This window comes from Amia ocellicauda, chromosome 19 (genome assembly GCF_036373705.1).
Source record: "Amia ocellicauda isolate fAmiCal2 chromosome 19, fAmiCal2.hap1, whole genome shotgun sequence".
Taxonomy (NCBI): Eukaryota; Metazoa; Chordata; class Actinopteri; order Amiiformes; family Amiidae; genus Amia; species Amia ocellicauda.
This window is the reverse complement of record NC_089868.1, coordinates 2,413,057-2,430,680: the sequence shown is the minus strand read 5'-3', so window position 1 is coordinate 2,430,680 and position 17,624 is coordinate 2,413,057. Positions and strand designations below refer to the sequence as shown.

The following is a 17,624-nucleotide window of genomic DNA, read 5'->3' as shown; positions in this document are numbered from 1 at the left end:
TTACTGTTGTTTTACCATGGTATACTACAGTAAATGAGTTAACATTTCTAGAGGCGCTCACTGAGGTCTTTTAAAATGGGAAATATTCTTTGCAGGGTCGATCAGGACCACCAGGACTTCCTGGACCGAGCAGAAGTCTCCAAAATGTAGGTTTACACCAACACTTCTACACAGCACTGTCTCCACAGGACTCCACAGGACCATCCTAACACAGTGATGGCTTCCTCACAACTCCAGCTTAACGTGAAGACATTGGAAAATGGCCTCTCGGTCCAGGGAGATTTTTTAATTCAATTCCTTACATTATTAGCATTCAGGTGAACAGGTTTTGCTCAGACCTTTTTGAAAATCTCACAGTATCCTCCATCACTCTTTGCATGCAGCTCTTTTCAGTTTCAACAAAACCCTTCACTTGACTGTTTCCAGGCACCTCCTTAAAAATCCCTTCTTCCTAATGGATCTACAGACCTTTCATTTTTTCACCAGCACTGCTTCATAAAGCCCAAGAGGCTCCCATCACAAGGATCTTTAATTTTTCATTCCACAAGCTCACCATTTACGTATACGGACATCCTGCACCACATCTGTGCTGTATTTGTTTAAATTAATCTTCAAATTAGTATTGAATTCATTCTATTACTATTATAAGATGTGTTATGGCAATTTTGCAAAAAGTTTGCAAAGTTTAGTTGTTTTTTTAAGATTTAAATACAAGAGATTAAAACATGAGCCTTTTATGTTGTAGAAAGTGGGCAGGCAGAAAGTGAACAGGCAGAGGCAGAGATCTCAGCAGGACCAGGGGGAACCAGATGTTGCACAGCTGGGGAGCCAGGCGCAGGGCACGAAGGAGGATCCGGCCACCTCCTGCTTGGAATTGAAGCTGAGTTACCCTCATTTACAAGACGGTGAGAGATCCTGCCAAACTGTACAATTAGGCCAGGCTGAGGAACTGACACTTACAGGGTATCTTTAGAAAGGGTAAAAAAAAGAAAATATATTATTAAACGTCAATCAAGCCACTTAATATACTTAATATACAGGGGATTTATATAAAATGTCCACTTTCTGACCCATAGTTAATTCAGTGACACAAATGTAAAATCACTTTTGCAACAAACTTTTCCTTGTTCCTTTGGAAAATCATACCGATTAATCCGGTGTACAGATTTATTTTTATTAGTTTGTATTTTGTTCTGCTCTCTCCAAATCACTGCTGTGTATCTATTTAACTGTTCAATGTTAAATAATTCCACCCAAGCAATGAGATTATTAGAGACTGATTGAGATTTGAATGGCCGCTGCCTGCTGTGTTCCTGCAGGCTATTACTACATGGACCCCAATCAGGGCTGTCCCTTCGACGCCCTGTACGTCTTCTGCAACTTCACTGCGGGGGGAGTGACCTGCGTCCCTCCAGTGAGGTCACAGGTAACATCCGATCTTTTAATAATAATAATAATAAAATAATAGTAATAAAATTAATAATAATAATAATAATAATAATAATAATAATAATAATAATATTAATGTATTAGCAGACGGCCTTTGTTTCCACGTCATTAGCAGGTGGTAATGTATAGAGACCTGCAGCACTGTATCCCTCCAGGACCCCTACCTCTGGAATAGGCCAAATACCTTTTTAAACACCCTGTGTGTCTGCCTGGGTGGCCTTCTTAAAAGCAAAACCAAACAAAAAAACAGATAAATAAATAAAATCCCTATAGTAAGTGAGCAGCACTTTACTTCAGTCTAAATTTAAGTTCCTTTGGATGAAGCTAAATTATTTATTTATTTTAGCCGAGATGCCAAGTTACACTGTTGGCAGCAATTGTTGGTTAGAAAAGCAGCAAAGCTTTAAAAAGTATATGAAATCTTTCAACAGGAATCAATTTGTATAAAGCAAAGACATGCTTCTCTCCATAGATCTCAGGACAGTGGGCTTCCAAAGAGAGGGACTCCAAAGCTTCAGTCCAGTGGTTTAGCCAGCTGAACAATGGCTTTAGGGTGAGTGACACTTCCACAGGGATCGATATGATCAAATGAGCAAACATAGAAACCACAGTCCTATTCTCCTTGACCGATATCGTTCTAACCCACTGTCAATCAGTTTCCATAATTTCTATCAGTCTGTGTATAAAGAGGTACCTCTCCACTTCTTTCCTAAATACACCACAGATTGTGCTTTTTGATGTAGTTGTTCCTACCACTCAGACATTTCCCTTCCAGATAGAACAATATGTATTCAATTGGAATAAAGGACACAGTTTTTTTGGCTGAAACTGTGCTGTTTTGATGTGTTGTTTAACTCTCTGAGTGGCTGTGTTCCAGCTGGGCTTCGCTGGCCTCACCGTGGTCCAGCTACGGTTTCTACGCTTACACAGTAATTCCGCCTCTCAGTTCCTCACCGTGTATTGCCCGTCCACCGTTGCCAATGACGGTCTGACATCAGGTCAGGACCCTGCCCTGCACTTCCTGGGAGACAACGACAAAGAGATCAGCTACACAGACCCGGCCTACAGGGTCTCCCAGCCAGGATGTGAGGTAAAGTCAATAGGTCATCGATCAACAAATTTGTATTGTTTTCAAAATGGGGTTCATTTCATTACAAGACGCAATATCTAGAAGCCAAGATACAGCAGTAAAGGGTCCTAATGCTGAATTATCCCTCTGATATTAACGCTGGGTCGTGTGCTTTCAATAACATTGTCACTGTTGTTTCAGCCCAGACACCCAAACACTGCACACATTGTCCACAGCGTGAGAGAGCTTTCTACTCACAAACAGAGCTGCGCTGTGCTTTACACACTGGCAGTCATCTGATAATCGCATACAGTAGGCTTAGCTTCCATCTCTGTTTCACTTCAGCTTCATCTGAGTGGGTGCCTACAATAATGAACCTCTGGAGATGTTCCATCGCAACCTCTCTCAGAAACGAACACTCCTACTGCGCCTCACGTTGTGACTTTAGTTGTGATTGGTGGGTATTTTGAAGTTTTGACTGACTTCTGCTCTCCATTAAAATGTCAGTGCAATAGAACAGGAGGCTCAGACTGGTCAGCGTCTGCTAGTTTGTGGTCAAACAGGAGCTGTTAATGGCTCAGTGCACTCTTTTTTTTATTCTTATTTAAGACTTTTACAGTTTATGGTTACAGTTGATAACTTAAAATATGTTGATTTTACCCACAATATTGGACCCACATAACACATAGGAGTCTGGAGAGAGACGGGTCAGTTCGTCCAGTTAATTGGTTAAAAAAGTGAACCAATTATGGAGCTGAGTTTGGAGACTGACACCCCCGCAAAAGAACAGCCGAGCCCCCGTAACAGCTGTGAAACAGAATGGAGTGGTGGATGATAGTAAATGGATATAACTCATGTAAATATTAACATGTTCATCTCAAATCATGCCATATAATGTAAACAGTATGATGTGTGGTTAGTGCTATTATAAGCCTGCATATACAAACATCCCCAGCATGATAATTTAAAATATTTGTTTTGATTTTAGATTTCTTGGTTTTTATTATTTATTTTTAGTTCGCAGGAATGTACAGTTATGTTGCACTATGTGTTGCAATGCAGACTTGTACCACCAGATGGCAATGTAGCCTATATTATGACCCTTTCTCCCTATATTTGTATCTTTGTGTTTCAATGGGAATCTTTTGCCAAGTACAGCATTCACTCTGTAAGTTATATGTAATCACTGTTTGTTCGTTTTTTAACCATCTTCTCTGGCAAGTTGTGAAACCATTTCCACCGTATGTAGAAGTAGCATGGTGTTCTGGTCTGTAATACCACCAGTAACAATCCCAGAAATCCCCCTGTTTTTTACGGAACACCTGTGATCCAGTTGAATGTGTGACAGCCGGGCATGTTGTACTGTGTTCACAGGACAGAAGTCAAGAGTCAATCCAGATCAGGGTGGAGGCTCGGGGTCCCGACACAGAGCTGCTGCCAGTGAGAGACCTGGGGGTGGAGAGGATCGAGGATGAAGGGAGAGATTTCGCAGCCATCCTGGGCCCCCTCTGCTTTTTGTAGCTCCCAGACAGAACTCTGCAGGCCAGCACAGTTTAAGGGATGGCTGACCATTCTGCGAGCGATACAAAAGAGTGACTGAAGGCCATGAACATGAGATTCAGGTTCTGCTGAAGGCCCAAGAAGGGAAGTTAATAGAAGACCCACTGCCAAGGAGAACACACGCAAAACATGATATGGTCCAGAACAGAAACAGACTAAGGCCATAAAACAGACTAAAACGGATTGTTTAGCCCTATTTATTGTATTGTTTTCAGTTTTAAGAAGCTTCCAGTGGTATTGAATAGTCTTCCAGTCTTGGGATCTGTAACACAGCAAATTAAAACACCTTAAGAAGCTTCAGCTACTGCTTGTACAAAGACACTGTGCAGACCTTTACCCTTCAGTATGTTTTCTCCTCAGTTTGTCAATGCTTTCTGCTAATAGGTCATTCTAGACCAATTGTTCTTTGTCATAATTATTATTTTGCTTTACTTGGATTTCTTTGTGGATATTTGTGAGAATAATTTTCATTTTCAGACCTGACCAGATTTGTTTGTTTGTTTGTTTAATCAGAGCTCAATGTTTCTGTCAGGCCAGGGCCGCTGTAGCAGTATCCACCTGATATTGCTCTTCTGAAGCAGGGATGTGATTAAAGTTAGGGGACCGACAATCTCAGGGTGTCTTTTTTTCCTCACGTTCTACTTTTGTCCTTCACTCCTTTGCCTCTTGCTTTGAAAACGTCAATTTTTTTTTCTGGTGGGCATTACCTTACAACCAGCTCCAGCTCATTAACCTATAGGTTGGAAAATGAACATCATTAAATAGATATGAGTATATAGAGATTATTTTAACCCTTCCCTCTCCATTTCTCTCTCTGAAACCATTTTTTAAATAGAGCATGCTTCCAGCTGGACTAAGTAATCTCAACCTAGACACCTTGCCCATAAAATCGAAGGCTTCAAAAAATACTTAGCATTTAATTTCCAGTCTTCCTCAAAAACTGGGCCAGCAACTAATACAGCATCTGGTGTCACACCTTCCTTGTTAATGTTTTCTTTTTTTGTGAATCCAGATTAGCGCCACTCACTACTGGTCCTGGTGTGTCGTTTCATTTTATTAAGCCTAGAAATTACCACATATGATTTTTGTTGGTGTGTTTGGTTGGTTGGAATCTCTTCTGTTGCATTTGTATGAATGGGAGACTTAAGCCCAATCCTTTGAACGGGTTTCATTTTGCAGACGTCGGTTTAGCCCATCACAGCAGGGCTAATGTAAGCAGAGAAGAAAAATAACTGAACATGTGAGTGGTCAATGCATGCATGTACATTAAGTGTATATTGAAAAGCAACACTTTCGTCTCAAATGAACTTTGCAAAGGAGCAAGACCAGTGAAATGACTGAGAAGGGGAGGAGAACTCACAAGTAACAGACACAGGAATACAGTCAGGTGGACGAGTTGTGGATGGGAGCTACAGTCAAAAGCTCCCAGGTCAGCTAGCAGTGAGGGATTAATAAACCTCCTGCATATCAAAATAATTATAGAGCACCTGTTTTTATGCAAAAAGTTGTGCAACTGTATGTTTAGCACTTCATACATGCAAGATTGTAAAAATAGTTTAATCGGTTTATTTGCTAGTCTCTACCTCGTCCTCGATGACTAATACTGTGCTGTTCTGTGCAGCAGAAGTAGAACTTTTAAAACATTTGGCACATTTAGTAACGTCTGCCTCGGGATAACTTTTTTCTTGTTCTCTTGGTCTCATTTCACCACCTTTAGTTTTTTTTTCCGATCCATCTCTAACGAATGACACCGAGTGAAAGCAGCTCTCATGCACGTTTGACTTTGAATGAGAATTTGCATAACCAAAGCCTCAGCCTCCTCCTTAGTCAATCAGAAACACGGCTGGCCATTGCACGCAGAGCAGCCACATGCTTGTTAGGACAGAGAAGTGGTGCAAATACTATATATAGGCCTATTACCGGCCCACCTAACTAAAAAACTGTCCTATTCTTACAATTCGAAGGGTTGTCTCTATTTCTCTGTGGTCTCAGTATGATCAATCCCACGACTACACTCTCTTGCTCCATATAGTGCTCTTCTCTTTTTCCACCACTAATTTACCTCATTGATGATTGATTAATGATTGAACCAGCTAGCACTGGACAGAGCTACTGCCCAACACTGTGCAGCCTCCATTTATTGTATCAGGTTGCAGACAATGTACTAAAATAAATCTAACCTTTGCCAATTTCAATGTATAAACCCAGTACTTATCAGCAGGCAATGTTCTATCAAAAACTGATTACTGGGAATTGAATCTGTGATTGGCAGATTCAAAGTCTTGGTATGGTATCCTAGGCCTGTGTCTGTTGTCATATAATACCTGATGTTCTTGTGCTCAAGAAAAATGTTTGTGACTGTGACCGTCTCTGCTAGGAATAAGACAATGAAAATCACGCTACTACAACTTATTCATGTTGAAGACACTGCAATTGTTCATGTGAAAGCACTACCTTTGGTTTTGAAGGGGCAGTGAAGGCGGTAAGAGCGCCCCTAGCGGCCGTGCGGGGCCGTGCGGGAGGCGGAGCGGCGGACAGGAAAGATCGAGCTTCTCCTCCTGCGTGCGGCTTCAGGAGACACACAGGAACCGGCGACCGGAGAGGAGCACTGCCGATACACAGAGGCTAGAGCACCGGGACCACTCGGGCAGCGCTCTGGGATTGCTTCGCTAACAGGTAAATATGGGGCACACTGTTTTGGGTCGATCGGCCCGGCATCTTTGTTTGAACAATGAATGAGTTCCCCATTTTGAACGTCGGGTCCGATTCTCGCACGTCCAGGGGACAGTAAGCGTGTTGACAGCTGATTATCGGTGACCAGCCGGGCTGCGCGTCCGCCGGGTCGGGATTATTCCCATTTCCTCTGAGCAGCGCTTGGACGGGCTTTAACTGGCCACCAGTGGAGGACCCAAGTGTCTGGCGACATCCAGGACATGACGTGTTAGTGGACGGACACAGTGGGACACGGCTCAGTCTGGCCAAGCGGATACTGTCCTGTGCAGCGAGCGGGGGGTGTGAAAGCTGGGAAAGCCGGAGGAGGCATCCGAGCGCCTGGCCGCGGGCCCCGTCATCACCAGCCCGCCCGAAGAAGCGGCGCCGGCCTCTGTGTCAGCCCGTCCCGCTGTGACCGGGTCCCGGCTGCTCAGGTGCGACCAGCCCGCGGACTGTCCAGAGGAGAGCCATGCGAGCGGCTGCAGGCGCTTAACACACTTAACGCACTGCATGTTGGCAGGGTCAATTAACGAGTGTTTTATTTGTGTTACTCGTTTACTAACTTGTTTCGGACGTCGTTTCCCGTGAGCTGGATGTAAATGTCCACAACCAACCACACAAACCCACGCATTGCTTGTAGGCTTTTGGGGAACGAGGTTGATGTGAAGCAGTGCTGTTGAAAATGCGCGCAGATCTGCACAGTCCCACCGCTCCCATTGGTGCAGCCGCGCAGATCTGCGACCGCAGTTCCTAGAGCGCGTTGGCGCATGCGCACATCCTCCACAGTAGGAAGAGATGCGCGAACCCCTCCTGCTGACAGTCAACACGTGGTTGAGCGTTTCTTTCTTCATAAATATCTTTAACTACATTGTCAGTACTTCTTGAAGTGTTGCAGACGCGCCTCGTTTTGTCATCTCGTCGAGACACCAGTTGCCTTTGTCGCATTGATGAAGAGGGGGAGGAGAGGAAAACCTCCAGAGAATATGAATAACCTTTTCCATCAACCATTGAACATTTATACTTTAGTTTGTGTTAGTACCTAGTGAGTTGACACTGCAACTTTATTCCTTATGAAAACACTTAGATAGTGTTAAAATAGGAAGAGAGAGAGAGACTCCTCTTAAGACAGAAAACAGGAGACACTTCTTCACACAGACTTGTCACAATCTGAACAAACTCCCCAGCGATGTGGCTGAAGAGACAATTTGGGATCATTCAAAAATAGACTGGTTAAATAGGATCCTTGGATCAGTTGTCACAATGGGGCGAATGACCTCCTCTCGATTGGACACTTTCTTATGTTATCGTTTACCAAGGAGGTGCTTTGTCTATAATGTTAACGGCTCATGCACGTGTTTGACATTGAATGCGTGAAACAACACAACACAGCACCCAGCCCAGGCAAGAGCCGGTTATTTTGGGGTGATCTGAGGAGTTTCAAACTCTTTTGCGATTGGGGATCTTATTTGACTTCACGCTGTAGTGTTTAGTCAATTTATGGTACAAAAGTATAGCACAACAAATCATGAAGCTAACCAAAATAAGTGGGCATAATCCCAGGTTTAGCAGGGGTGTTATGGCTGGTCGATTTGATTGTATATTTGTATAAATGTGTGGCACCTTCATAACTTTTCTAGGTTTAGAAAGAGGCTGAAGGTGTAAACCAGGTGTAGTCAGAGATATAGGCAGTGTAAAGGACTCCTGGACTGGCGAAGGCAACATGTTATACTAGGGAAGTAAAAACAACACTTGATGCATCTTTAGCTTAGGGGATGGTATCAGAGAGAGCAGCAGGCCAAGACACAGCTGGGGGCATTTCACATCAGACCTGAAACATGGAGAGAACAACCTCAATTACAGTAACAGACTCGAACAGGGTATTCGATTAATAGAAGTTTATATATACTGAACTTTGTCAACATGGCTCAGTGGGTGCCTGTTTGTACTTGGAAAATAAATTGATTTTGATTTTTATTGAGTTCTGGTTTATACAGCCTGTGGCTTATTACATTTTAGGGGCAGCATGTTCTTTTATATGCCACTGCTCACTGGAAGTAAGTGTTTTGTTACAGGGTTGTGTTTTTGCAGTGATGACATGATCCCTTGTAATGTTGTATATAAATATTAGTTTGATAAAACATGTATATATATATATATTGTGCCTTAGGATAGAGGCATCTAGTCAATGCCTTAGGGGAAAAAAACTATTTTGAGAATGATTTGGCATTTAAATGCATGATTATTTCAGTAGTATTTGAATGTGTGTAACGGTGGCTCATGGCCTGTCCTCATGATTAAGAAGTGAAATATGATTAAGTAAATATTAATGAAATTAACCAAATGCAGTTAAGAATAGAGCAGGCTTCATCCAAGCTAGCACTTTGATGTGGATAAACACTTCTGCAGTTGCTTACAGGTGACCTTGTGCGATGCAGATGTGGTAAACCAGGTTCCCTTGACCTCCTGTACAGCAGTGAAGAAACAGGGGAGCCGGCCTTGCTTTGTGTTATTACAGAGACAGACAGCAGAGTCCCGCACACCTCAAGGCCAAGTTTCACTCGTCTGACATGTTTCCAGAGCGATCTCTCAAATCTGGAGTTGCCCCAGGGCTGGGCTCTGTGGTTGAGCCTAATCTGTGCTAATTGTGTGTAGATAATACCAATAAAGATATGTAAACCAGCTATGGTATTAATGGCAATACAGCAAGAGTCTGGAGACACTTTATTTTCCTTTTGTGATATTTTTTTAATGAATTCCATTGTGAATGCTTGTTGTATAAGTGACTAGTTCAATGGCTATTCACACTACAGTGCTTTTTGTACTGGATGAAAGACATTAGAGTCTGAATGCTATGTAAAATCTCTGCCTCTCAAAGATTGTATTTATTTTATCTGGGCAGAGAAGAAAGCAATGCTGCAATTAAGCCTACATTCGTGCTCATTTTTGATTGCCTTTCTGACAGAGCTGTAAAGACTATGAAAGAACAGAGAACACAATCGCAAAGATGTGTTTAACAAACTTTCTAGTTCATTAATTTCCACTGAGAAATAAAATGGCAATTTACTGTCCAAAATGAGGATTTTATTTGCAACTTGACTGTCTGTTTCCTTCCATTGCCTCGCCTTCCTCTTTTCAAAGTTTATTTTAGTACTTTATTTAGTCCGAATGATAACCAGCATTCAGTTACTAGAATAAAACCGGAAGTGAAATGAGCTGACAACCATATAATACAATTCTGATATGAATGTACATTATCCCTTGTAACTGCAGGCATTGCACCAGGCCCAGGTTAATGATTACATGCTGAACCTTTGGGGGCCTGATTGCACACTTTGTTGACTCATAATGATCATCACATCAGTTTTGCTACACCGGGATATAAACCGGGAACAACCAAGGGACACAAGCAGTCAAAAGGACACAGAGTGCTCTTTGCTTGTTTTGTATGGGACAGAAGCCATTACGCTTTTTAAATTCCACTACGGAAGATAAAAAGATAATAAGCCTTTTAACTTATCATAGTTGATTTAGATTATTAAAGTCCATAAAACTTTAAAATACCTTCTCTTGTAACTTTTAGAGTTTAAGGTAATATGTGGCGTCAACTTCTGGATCTAACTATGTTTTGTGATATAAAGTAGTGACCTCTTTACCAGCCTAACAAGGTGACGGCAGTCTTTTATCCTGTAGGAATGCTTGCAAGTCTCTCTTTGTTTGGTTGGGTTGTTTTAAATGGGTTAATTTGTCTCAGTAAAAGGGTGCTTATCATGTGACAGAGGTCCTCCTTTACATAATAATCCCCACTCTGTAGGAGACCAGCTTGTGCCCACATCTCTCTGCCAGGAACAGTTTGCAGCACAGTGTTCAGGTCTTTGTCTGTTGCACAACACCAAATCCCAGGAAGGTAGCTTACTCTGTGGACATTAGGGCCTATGGCCTCATCGGAGCCTGCCCCTAATCTTTAAGTGAATTGTTCATCCACTTTTATCAGTTTCAGGGGGTATATGGGGGTATAATAATAACCTTTGATATTAGCCAGATCGGGAGCTGCTCTTTTGAACTGCAGATGCTTCTTTAAGCTTGATAAACGGTTTGGAGCAGCAGTGTGGAGCAGCGTTCAGGGGTTTGGACTCCTGAGTGAATGGTCGTGTGTTCGGTCCCAGGTGGGGGACACTGGTGTTGAAGCCTAGGTTCTTTAGCTAGATTGCTCCAATAAAACCCAGCTGTATGAATGGGAAATTATATTTACAATAAAAAAGTGATATTTATAGTAACAATTGTAAGTTGCCCTTGTAGGTCTGCTAAGAAATATAATAATTTGTTATCAGCCCTTTCAACGGTGTGTCTGAGGGGGTCTGGGAATTTTCCAAGCTCGACGTGGGTTGAGACTTAATTGCACTTTAGTTGAAAATACATAATAATCTAAATGTTGCTTAGGAACAGTCGGGAGAGGAAACTGAAGACTGGTTTATGCCCCTGCCTTTCTTTCTAGGAGAGCTAACCAAACAAAGGCAGTTTTACGAAGGAAAGTGTGCCAAAGAGCAGGGGATGGAGGCGGAGATGAGTGGGGAAGAGGTAAAAGCAGGATTCTGGAGGGTTTGGTCAATCTTAAGGTTTACACCTCTGGGCAGATGTAGCCTAATTGAAACGTTGCTGTCTTGGTCTTCTGCTTGCTGCCCCCCAACCCTGCTCCTTATACACACACTTCTGTTTTTTCCTTTTCTATAAGATATGCTAAGAAACAAAATCTTGCAATGCATTTTGTACTTGCTCTGAGTTAAAGTAAGCAAAAATAGTTAAGTTGTTCTTGAAATTGTGAAATGCACAAACTTTGGATTGAAGCTGCATGAACACAGGTCTTGCAAGAGCAGTTCAGGGGGTGGTCCTGTTTCTTATGCACGTTTATCTCCTAACACGCGCTGCGGCCCATTGCCTTTGCTGATGTGCTTGTGATGAGAACAGAATGCTTGACTAGTTGATTCTTTACAAAAATCTATTAAAAATGGGTCTGTACAGGAAGGCTTTTTGTGACTTGGTGGTCCAAAGGTTTGAACACTGGAGTTAATCATTAAGACTGTGGATGAGCTGGCCTGGGATAGCTAGTGTTCCTTGCATCTTCCTTCCACATGGGATCTGAGAGTGTGGCCCTGAACAACTGAGCAGTGTTGTCTGTGTCTCCTGGCAGGATGGCGAGCGAAGATGGCATCTCTCTGAGGAGTCGCAGACTGACCGCCAAGACCTCTGGCTCATTGGAAATGGATGGCCCAATGAGGACGCCAGAGGTGGAGCACCACCTGACCAGTAATGGTAAGGAACCCGTTTTTACCTGGGCTGAGAATCTCGGAATATCTGGTGTCTTCTGGCTTTGGTTGCAGTCTAGCTCCTAGTTACTTTATCTGGCTCTCTAATTAATTTTGCATTGAAAAAAACCTCTCAAAGGCTGCATCCTCTTTTATAGGTAGTGGCAACAATGTAAATTATGTCTAGTTGATACAATTTATTTAAGTTATTGATAAAAAAAAAAAAAAAGACAGCACCCTGACCATTCAGGATCTTGTTTTGAGAGCCCTGATCTAAGTGTTGTTTGACACTCGTTTACACAACATAAGAATAAGAGTTACCCAGTTCTATCTGAAGTGTTATCTGTTCACATGGGTGTGAGTCTTTTCAAGCTTCATCCATTCTGAAGACATCACAGTGTTTGGTATTCAGTGCAAAGGCCCACACATGTTTTGTCTGATTATAGGAAAAGCCAGTCTCTTCCTGGCGCTTTATCAGAGCTGTTTTGATGTGTGGTGGTCCCTTGGAGGAGGTCCTCGTCCATATGGAGAAAATCAGGTCAAAGCCACTGCTGAAGTAGATGTAACGTTCTCTCCCTCTGATGCTTCTGAGGACAGTGTAGTGAAGGGTATTTGGCCAGCCCATTAATAAGCCTATGGGCTCTGTGGGTTCAGTGCCAGGTGGGGGACTCTGCTGTTGTACCCTTGAGCAAGGCACTGTACCCAGAATGCTCCAGAAAAAACCCAGCTGTATAAATCTGTAATTGTATGTAAAAAAATAGTGATATATTGTAACAATTGTTCATCGTCTTGGTTAAGGGCGTGTGCTAAGAAATATAATGATGTTAATAGCTGTAGACTAAAGTGTCTGATGCAATGAATGACAAACTCTTTAAGGCAGTATTTCATACTGAACTCATGTAACCATGCGGCTGTACTTGCTGAGGCAGGAGTAGCGTACCTACAGGTGTGGCTCACTCGCAGTAAAGTGTGGCAGTGCTAGCGGGGGTGTTTTTTTTTTTTTTTTAAACAAATGGGTGGCTGTGTGGACCTGTATCACTCCTGAGGGGTCTGCTCCTCAGAGCTGCATGAAGGAAGGTCCTTGATCACTTTTTGTGCTTGAAAAGTGCTATATATATGGAAGATATTAGATTTGAGTATCAATAATGAGCCATATAAAATCACTTCCCAGCAAGTTTAGATCATAGTTGTTTTAAAAATGCATAAGGGCTACACATAATATACAAAATAAAACATAAGAAACATACTAAATAAACCTCTGTTTTGATCGATCTGCCATTTTTCCTGACGTGGAGAGATTTATCAATCTGAAGGTGTTCAAAGATGTGCTCATGTTCGGAAGTTGTAATCTTCAAATCAGTAGATGGTTTCAAGCTATTAAACTCGGAGGCAGAACAATCAGACCAGCGTGTGTTTATTACTGTGAGATGACAGCAGTTAAAGTTCAGTTTCATCAGGGTGACCTCTAGCCCAGTTGCTCATCTGAATTGCTCCTCTGTGGTCATTTTCATTTGACTGTAGCTGTGACAAAAGGGGCTTATGATTCACTCGGAGATGAGAAAAACAAGAAATGCCCCCCCCCGCCCAGAGTGTTGTGTAAATGCTGCTCTGCTGCTATTCCTCTGATCATGATCACCTCTCTGTGCTCTCTCCAGTCCAGAGGTCAATGCTGCTCTGTGCAAATGTCCCTGAAATGGAGTGAGATTTAAAACCGGCTGTCTTCACCTCTACAGAGGCCTAATGATTAAATTATTGCATTGGACTGAACTCGCAGTTCTTTCTTTTACTGGAGTTTTTCCTTTTCGTTTTTTTGGAAGCAAAATCTATGAGCCTCTTTCAGGATCTTTTTATTTTGTATTTCTATGTACATTACACTGAAGTATCACCCATGACACAACAGCCCAGAATGGGAAGTTAACTGTATCTCCTTTTTCATGCAGTGAATCAACTAAGACACAAAGTAAAAGCCCAAAGAAGAAAGCATGAAAACATACACTTTTTATATGTGTGGGTGTAAACCGCAGAGGAAATTATGACAATACAAATATATATGTACGTATTCCCCCAGTGTGCAATGGGACATCCTTCAGCTCGGCTCACTACGCCTGTCCTCCTTCTGACGCAGAAGAGATGTAGACGGCTGTGCCTCCATCCTGATGCAGTCCAGGCACAGTCGGGCCATCTGCTTCTCTTCACATGGCTAGTCCAAAGTCCTGGCTGAATGAAGAGCAAACACAGCCCTCACCGATCGCACTGGAGACGTTCAAATGCCAGAGACGCCACAAGGGTCACTGCTGACCGGAGAGCTAAAGAGACTTGATGACTTCAATCCAGCGCCCCCTCAGTACACACACTCAATCACACACTCCCTCTCTCACACACGCTCAATCACACACTCCCTCTCTCACACACGCTCAATCACACACTCCCTCTCTCACACACGCTCAATCACACACTCCCTCTCTCACACACGCTCAATCACACACTCATGCCTCGGTTCCACTGTCTTAAGCGTCCGTGTCGCGCCACGCCGTCCTCAGACGCGTCCCAGAGCTGTTGTGAAATCCGTCCCTCTGATGGAGGAGCAGCGACTGTGGGTTTGGTTTGTGTTTCGTGTTAAAAACAGAGACAGGAGACACTACGAGCGATACAGCCTGACGTGGAGAGGACTTCAGTGTCTGTTTTATTATTTGTGCTTTACATGATTGTAAACAGCGTAATCAATACACGTTTCTGTGCAGAGATATTAGGAAGAGCTAAACGTGTAGACAACATTATATTCAGACAAGCATGTTCACATAAGAATACGGTTCCATGTGCAACAATAATAATGAATATCAAATATGTATTGTTATTATTATCATCATCATTTGTGCTACTATATATGTATTTTAAACGGCACAGCGTGACTCCCTTAACTTATTACTCTTACTACAGATTTGTAACTGCAAACAATACTTTTATTATTATTTATAATTTACTTATCAGACGTCCTTAACCAGGGCAAGTTACAGTTGAAACAAAATGCACATGTTTCACGATTAATCATCCAGCTACAATATAGCAGGTTATAATTAAAGTGTGCGCGTCTCAGTCATGGCGTTTATGGACGCATTTATTAATCCAGTCCTTAATGTTTTAGAGGGAAACCCAGATCTGCTGTATTCACACAACAGAGCCTGAAACACCGGCCAGTTATTCATACAATATTAAGAATATCGGCTGCTACCGCTCCGATTATTATCCTTCAGTTTATTTTAACTAGTCAGTCACTGCACCAGTCCTGTGAAATCCAAGTGTTTAATGCACTCAGATATTAACTGTAAGCAGTCATTGTTTCTGTATGTAGATTTCACTCCATGCTGCTAATAAAACTGTAATTTCTTCGTGATCGCACACGGCACTTGAGATTATATCTTCCGATACAATGTATCTGATCTCTTCCCTGTGTCTCAAGTCAAGTACACACCTCCAGTTCAGAAAGTGAATCATGTCCTCAGTGGGGACAGACGCTTACGGACACGTCCAGCACCAGCAAGTTAACCGGCCACAAAACACGGACGCGTCCAGACGCTCAGCCAGTGGAAACACCCGTTTAAGCGTCCGGGGACAGTGGAAATGGGGCAATAGTGTCCCTTAGGGAATCCTACATCTCCCCAGGCTTTACGAGACCACAAATATTAATTCCTGATGAGATCACCTGAATTCTTCCAGGGAGTCAAAGCAGGTGGGAGGACAAAGCAGGCTGCTGTGTATTTAGAGACCAAAACAAATACGCCTGTATGAGTAATTAAAGACAGGGATAGGATAAGGCTACTTCTGAAAGGGATCTGGTTGACAAGCACTTCTGATTTTGAGTGTCTGGGTAAAGGGTCACAGACAGAAGCCGGAAATACAGAATGATTCCTCCGATGGCCTAGATCAAGGACTGAGTGTTGGCAGAGAGTGGCGAAGGAGAATGCTTTGAGGTCATGGAAAACCGTGAGTCCAGAGAGAGAGTTGTAGGAGGTGCTTTTTTTTAATGCACCAGTTTGGAAGGTGGAAAAGGATGTTGCATGTAATTATAACCATTGTACAAGCAGTGCATGTGGAGAAATGTAGAAACAGCCCAATTGTACAGTAGCTGTTCCTCAAGTTTGTCTTCCAATTCATCCATGTATGCTTTCTGGAGTTAAGGAGTGCTGCTAATTGTTTTCATCATCGATAAAGACAGGCCCCAAGGTTTACAGCGAGGGAAAAAAGTATTTGATCCTCTGCTGATTTTGTACGTTTGCCCACTGACAAAGAAATGATCAGTCTATAATTTTAATGGTAGATGTATTTTAACAGTGAGAGACAGAATAACAACAAAAAAATCCAGAAAAACGCATTTAGAAAAAGTTATTAATTGATTTGCATGTTAATGAGGGAAATAAGTATTTGATCCCCTATCAATCAACCAGATTTCTGGCTCCCAGGTGTCTTTTATACAGGTAACGAGCTGAGACTCTCTTAAAGGGAGTGCTCCTAATCTCAGCTCGTTACCTGTATAAAAGACACCTGTCCACAGAAGCAATCAATCAATCAGATTCCAAACTCTCCACCATGGCCAAGACCAAAGAGCTGTCCAAGGATGTCAGGGACAAGATTGTAGACCTACACAAGGCTGGAATGGGCTACAAGACCATCGCCAAGCAGCTTGGTGAGAAGGTGACAACAGTTGGTGCGCTTATTCGCAAATGGAAAAAACAAAATCAGTCTCCCTCGGGCTGGGGCTCCATGCAAGATCTCACCTCGTGGAGTTTCAATGATCATGAGAACGGTGAGGAATCAGCCCAGAACTACATGGGAGGATCTTGTTAATGATCTCAAGGCAGCTGGGACCATAGTCACCAAGAAAACAATTGGTAACACACTATGCCGTGAAGGACTGAAACCCTGCAGCGCCCGCAAGGTCCCCCTGCTCAAGAAAGCACATGTACAGGCCCGTCTGAAGTTTGCCAATGAACATCTGAATGATTCAGAGGAGAACTGGGTGAAAGTGTTGTGGTCAGATGAGACCAAAATCGAGCTCTTTGGCATCAACTCAACTCGCCGTGTTTGGAGGAGGAGGAATGACCCCAAGAACACCATCCCCACCGTCAAACATGGAGGTGGAAACATTATGCTTTGGGTTTTTTTTTCTGCTAAGGGGACAGGACAACTGCACCGCATCAAAGGGACAATGGACGGGGCCATGTACCATCAAATCTTGGGTGAGAACCTCCTTCCCTCAGCCAGGGCATTGAAAATGGGTCGTGGATGGGTATTCCAGCATGACAATGACCCAAACACACAGCCAAGGCAACAAAGGAGTGGCTCTAGAAGAAGCACATTAAGGTCCTGGAGTGGCCTAGCCAGTCTCCAGACCATAATCCCATAGAAAATCTGTGGAGGGAGCTGAAGGTTCGAGTTGCCAAACGTCAGCCTCGAAACCTTAATGACTTGGAGAGGATCTGCAAAGAGGAGTGGGACAAAATCCCTCCTGAGATGTGTGCAAACCTGGTGGCCAACTA

The 17,624-nt window shown here is 42.9% G+C and overlaps 1 protein-coding gene and 1 long non-coding RNA gene across 2 annotated transcripts in view; both read left to right on the top strand.

Annotated features, from left to right (window-relative positions):
• The first annotated feature begins 1,331 nt into the window (after positions 1-1,331).
• Positions 1,332-4,676, top strand: LOC136714546 (uncharacterized). Its single transcript, XR_010805033.1, has 4 exons — positions 1,332-1,426; positions 1,922-2,002; positions 2,327-2,539; positions 3,893-4,676. It is a non-coding gene; the product is annotated as an uncharacterized LOC136714546 (long non-coding RNA).
• A 1,925-nt stretch (positions 4,677-6,601) lies between these two features.
• Positions 6,602-17,624, top strand: part of soat1 (sterol O-acyltransferase 1) — a 37,740-nt gene continuing 26,717 nt past the window's right edge. Inside the window, exons 1-2 of the mRNA XM_066691848.1 lie at positions 6,602-6,754; positions 11,976-12,097. Of these exons, the coding sequence (XP_066547945.1) occupies positions 11,977-12,097 (121 nt within the window). The 5' untranslated portion in view covers positions 6,602-6,754; position 11,976. The remainder of the gene's footprint in view (positions 6,755-11,975; positions 12,098-17,624) is intronic.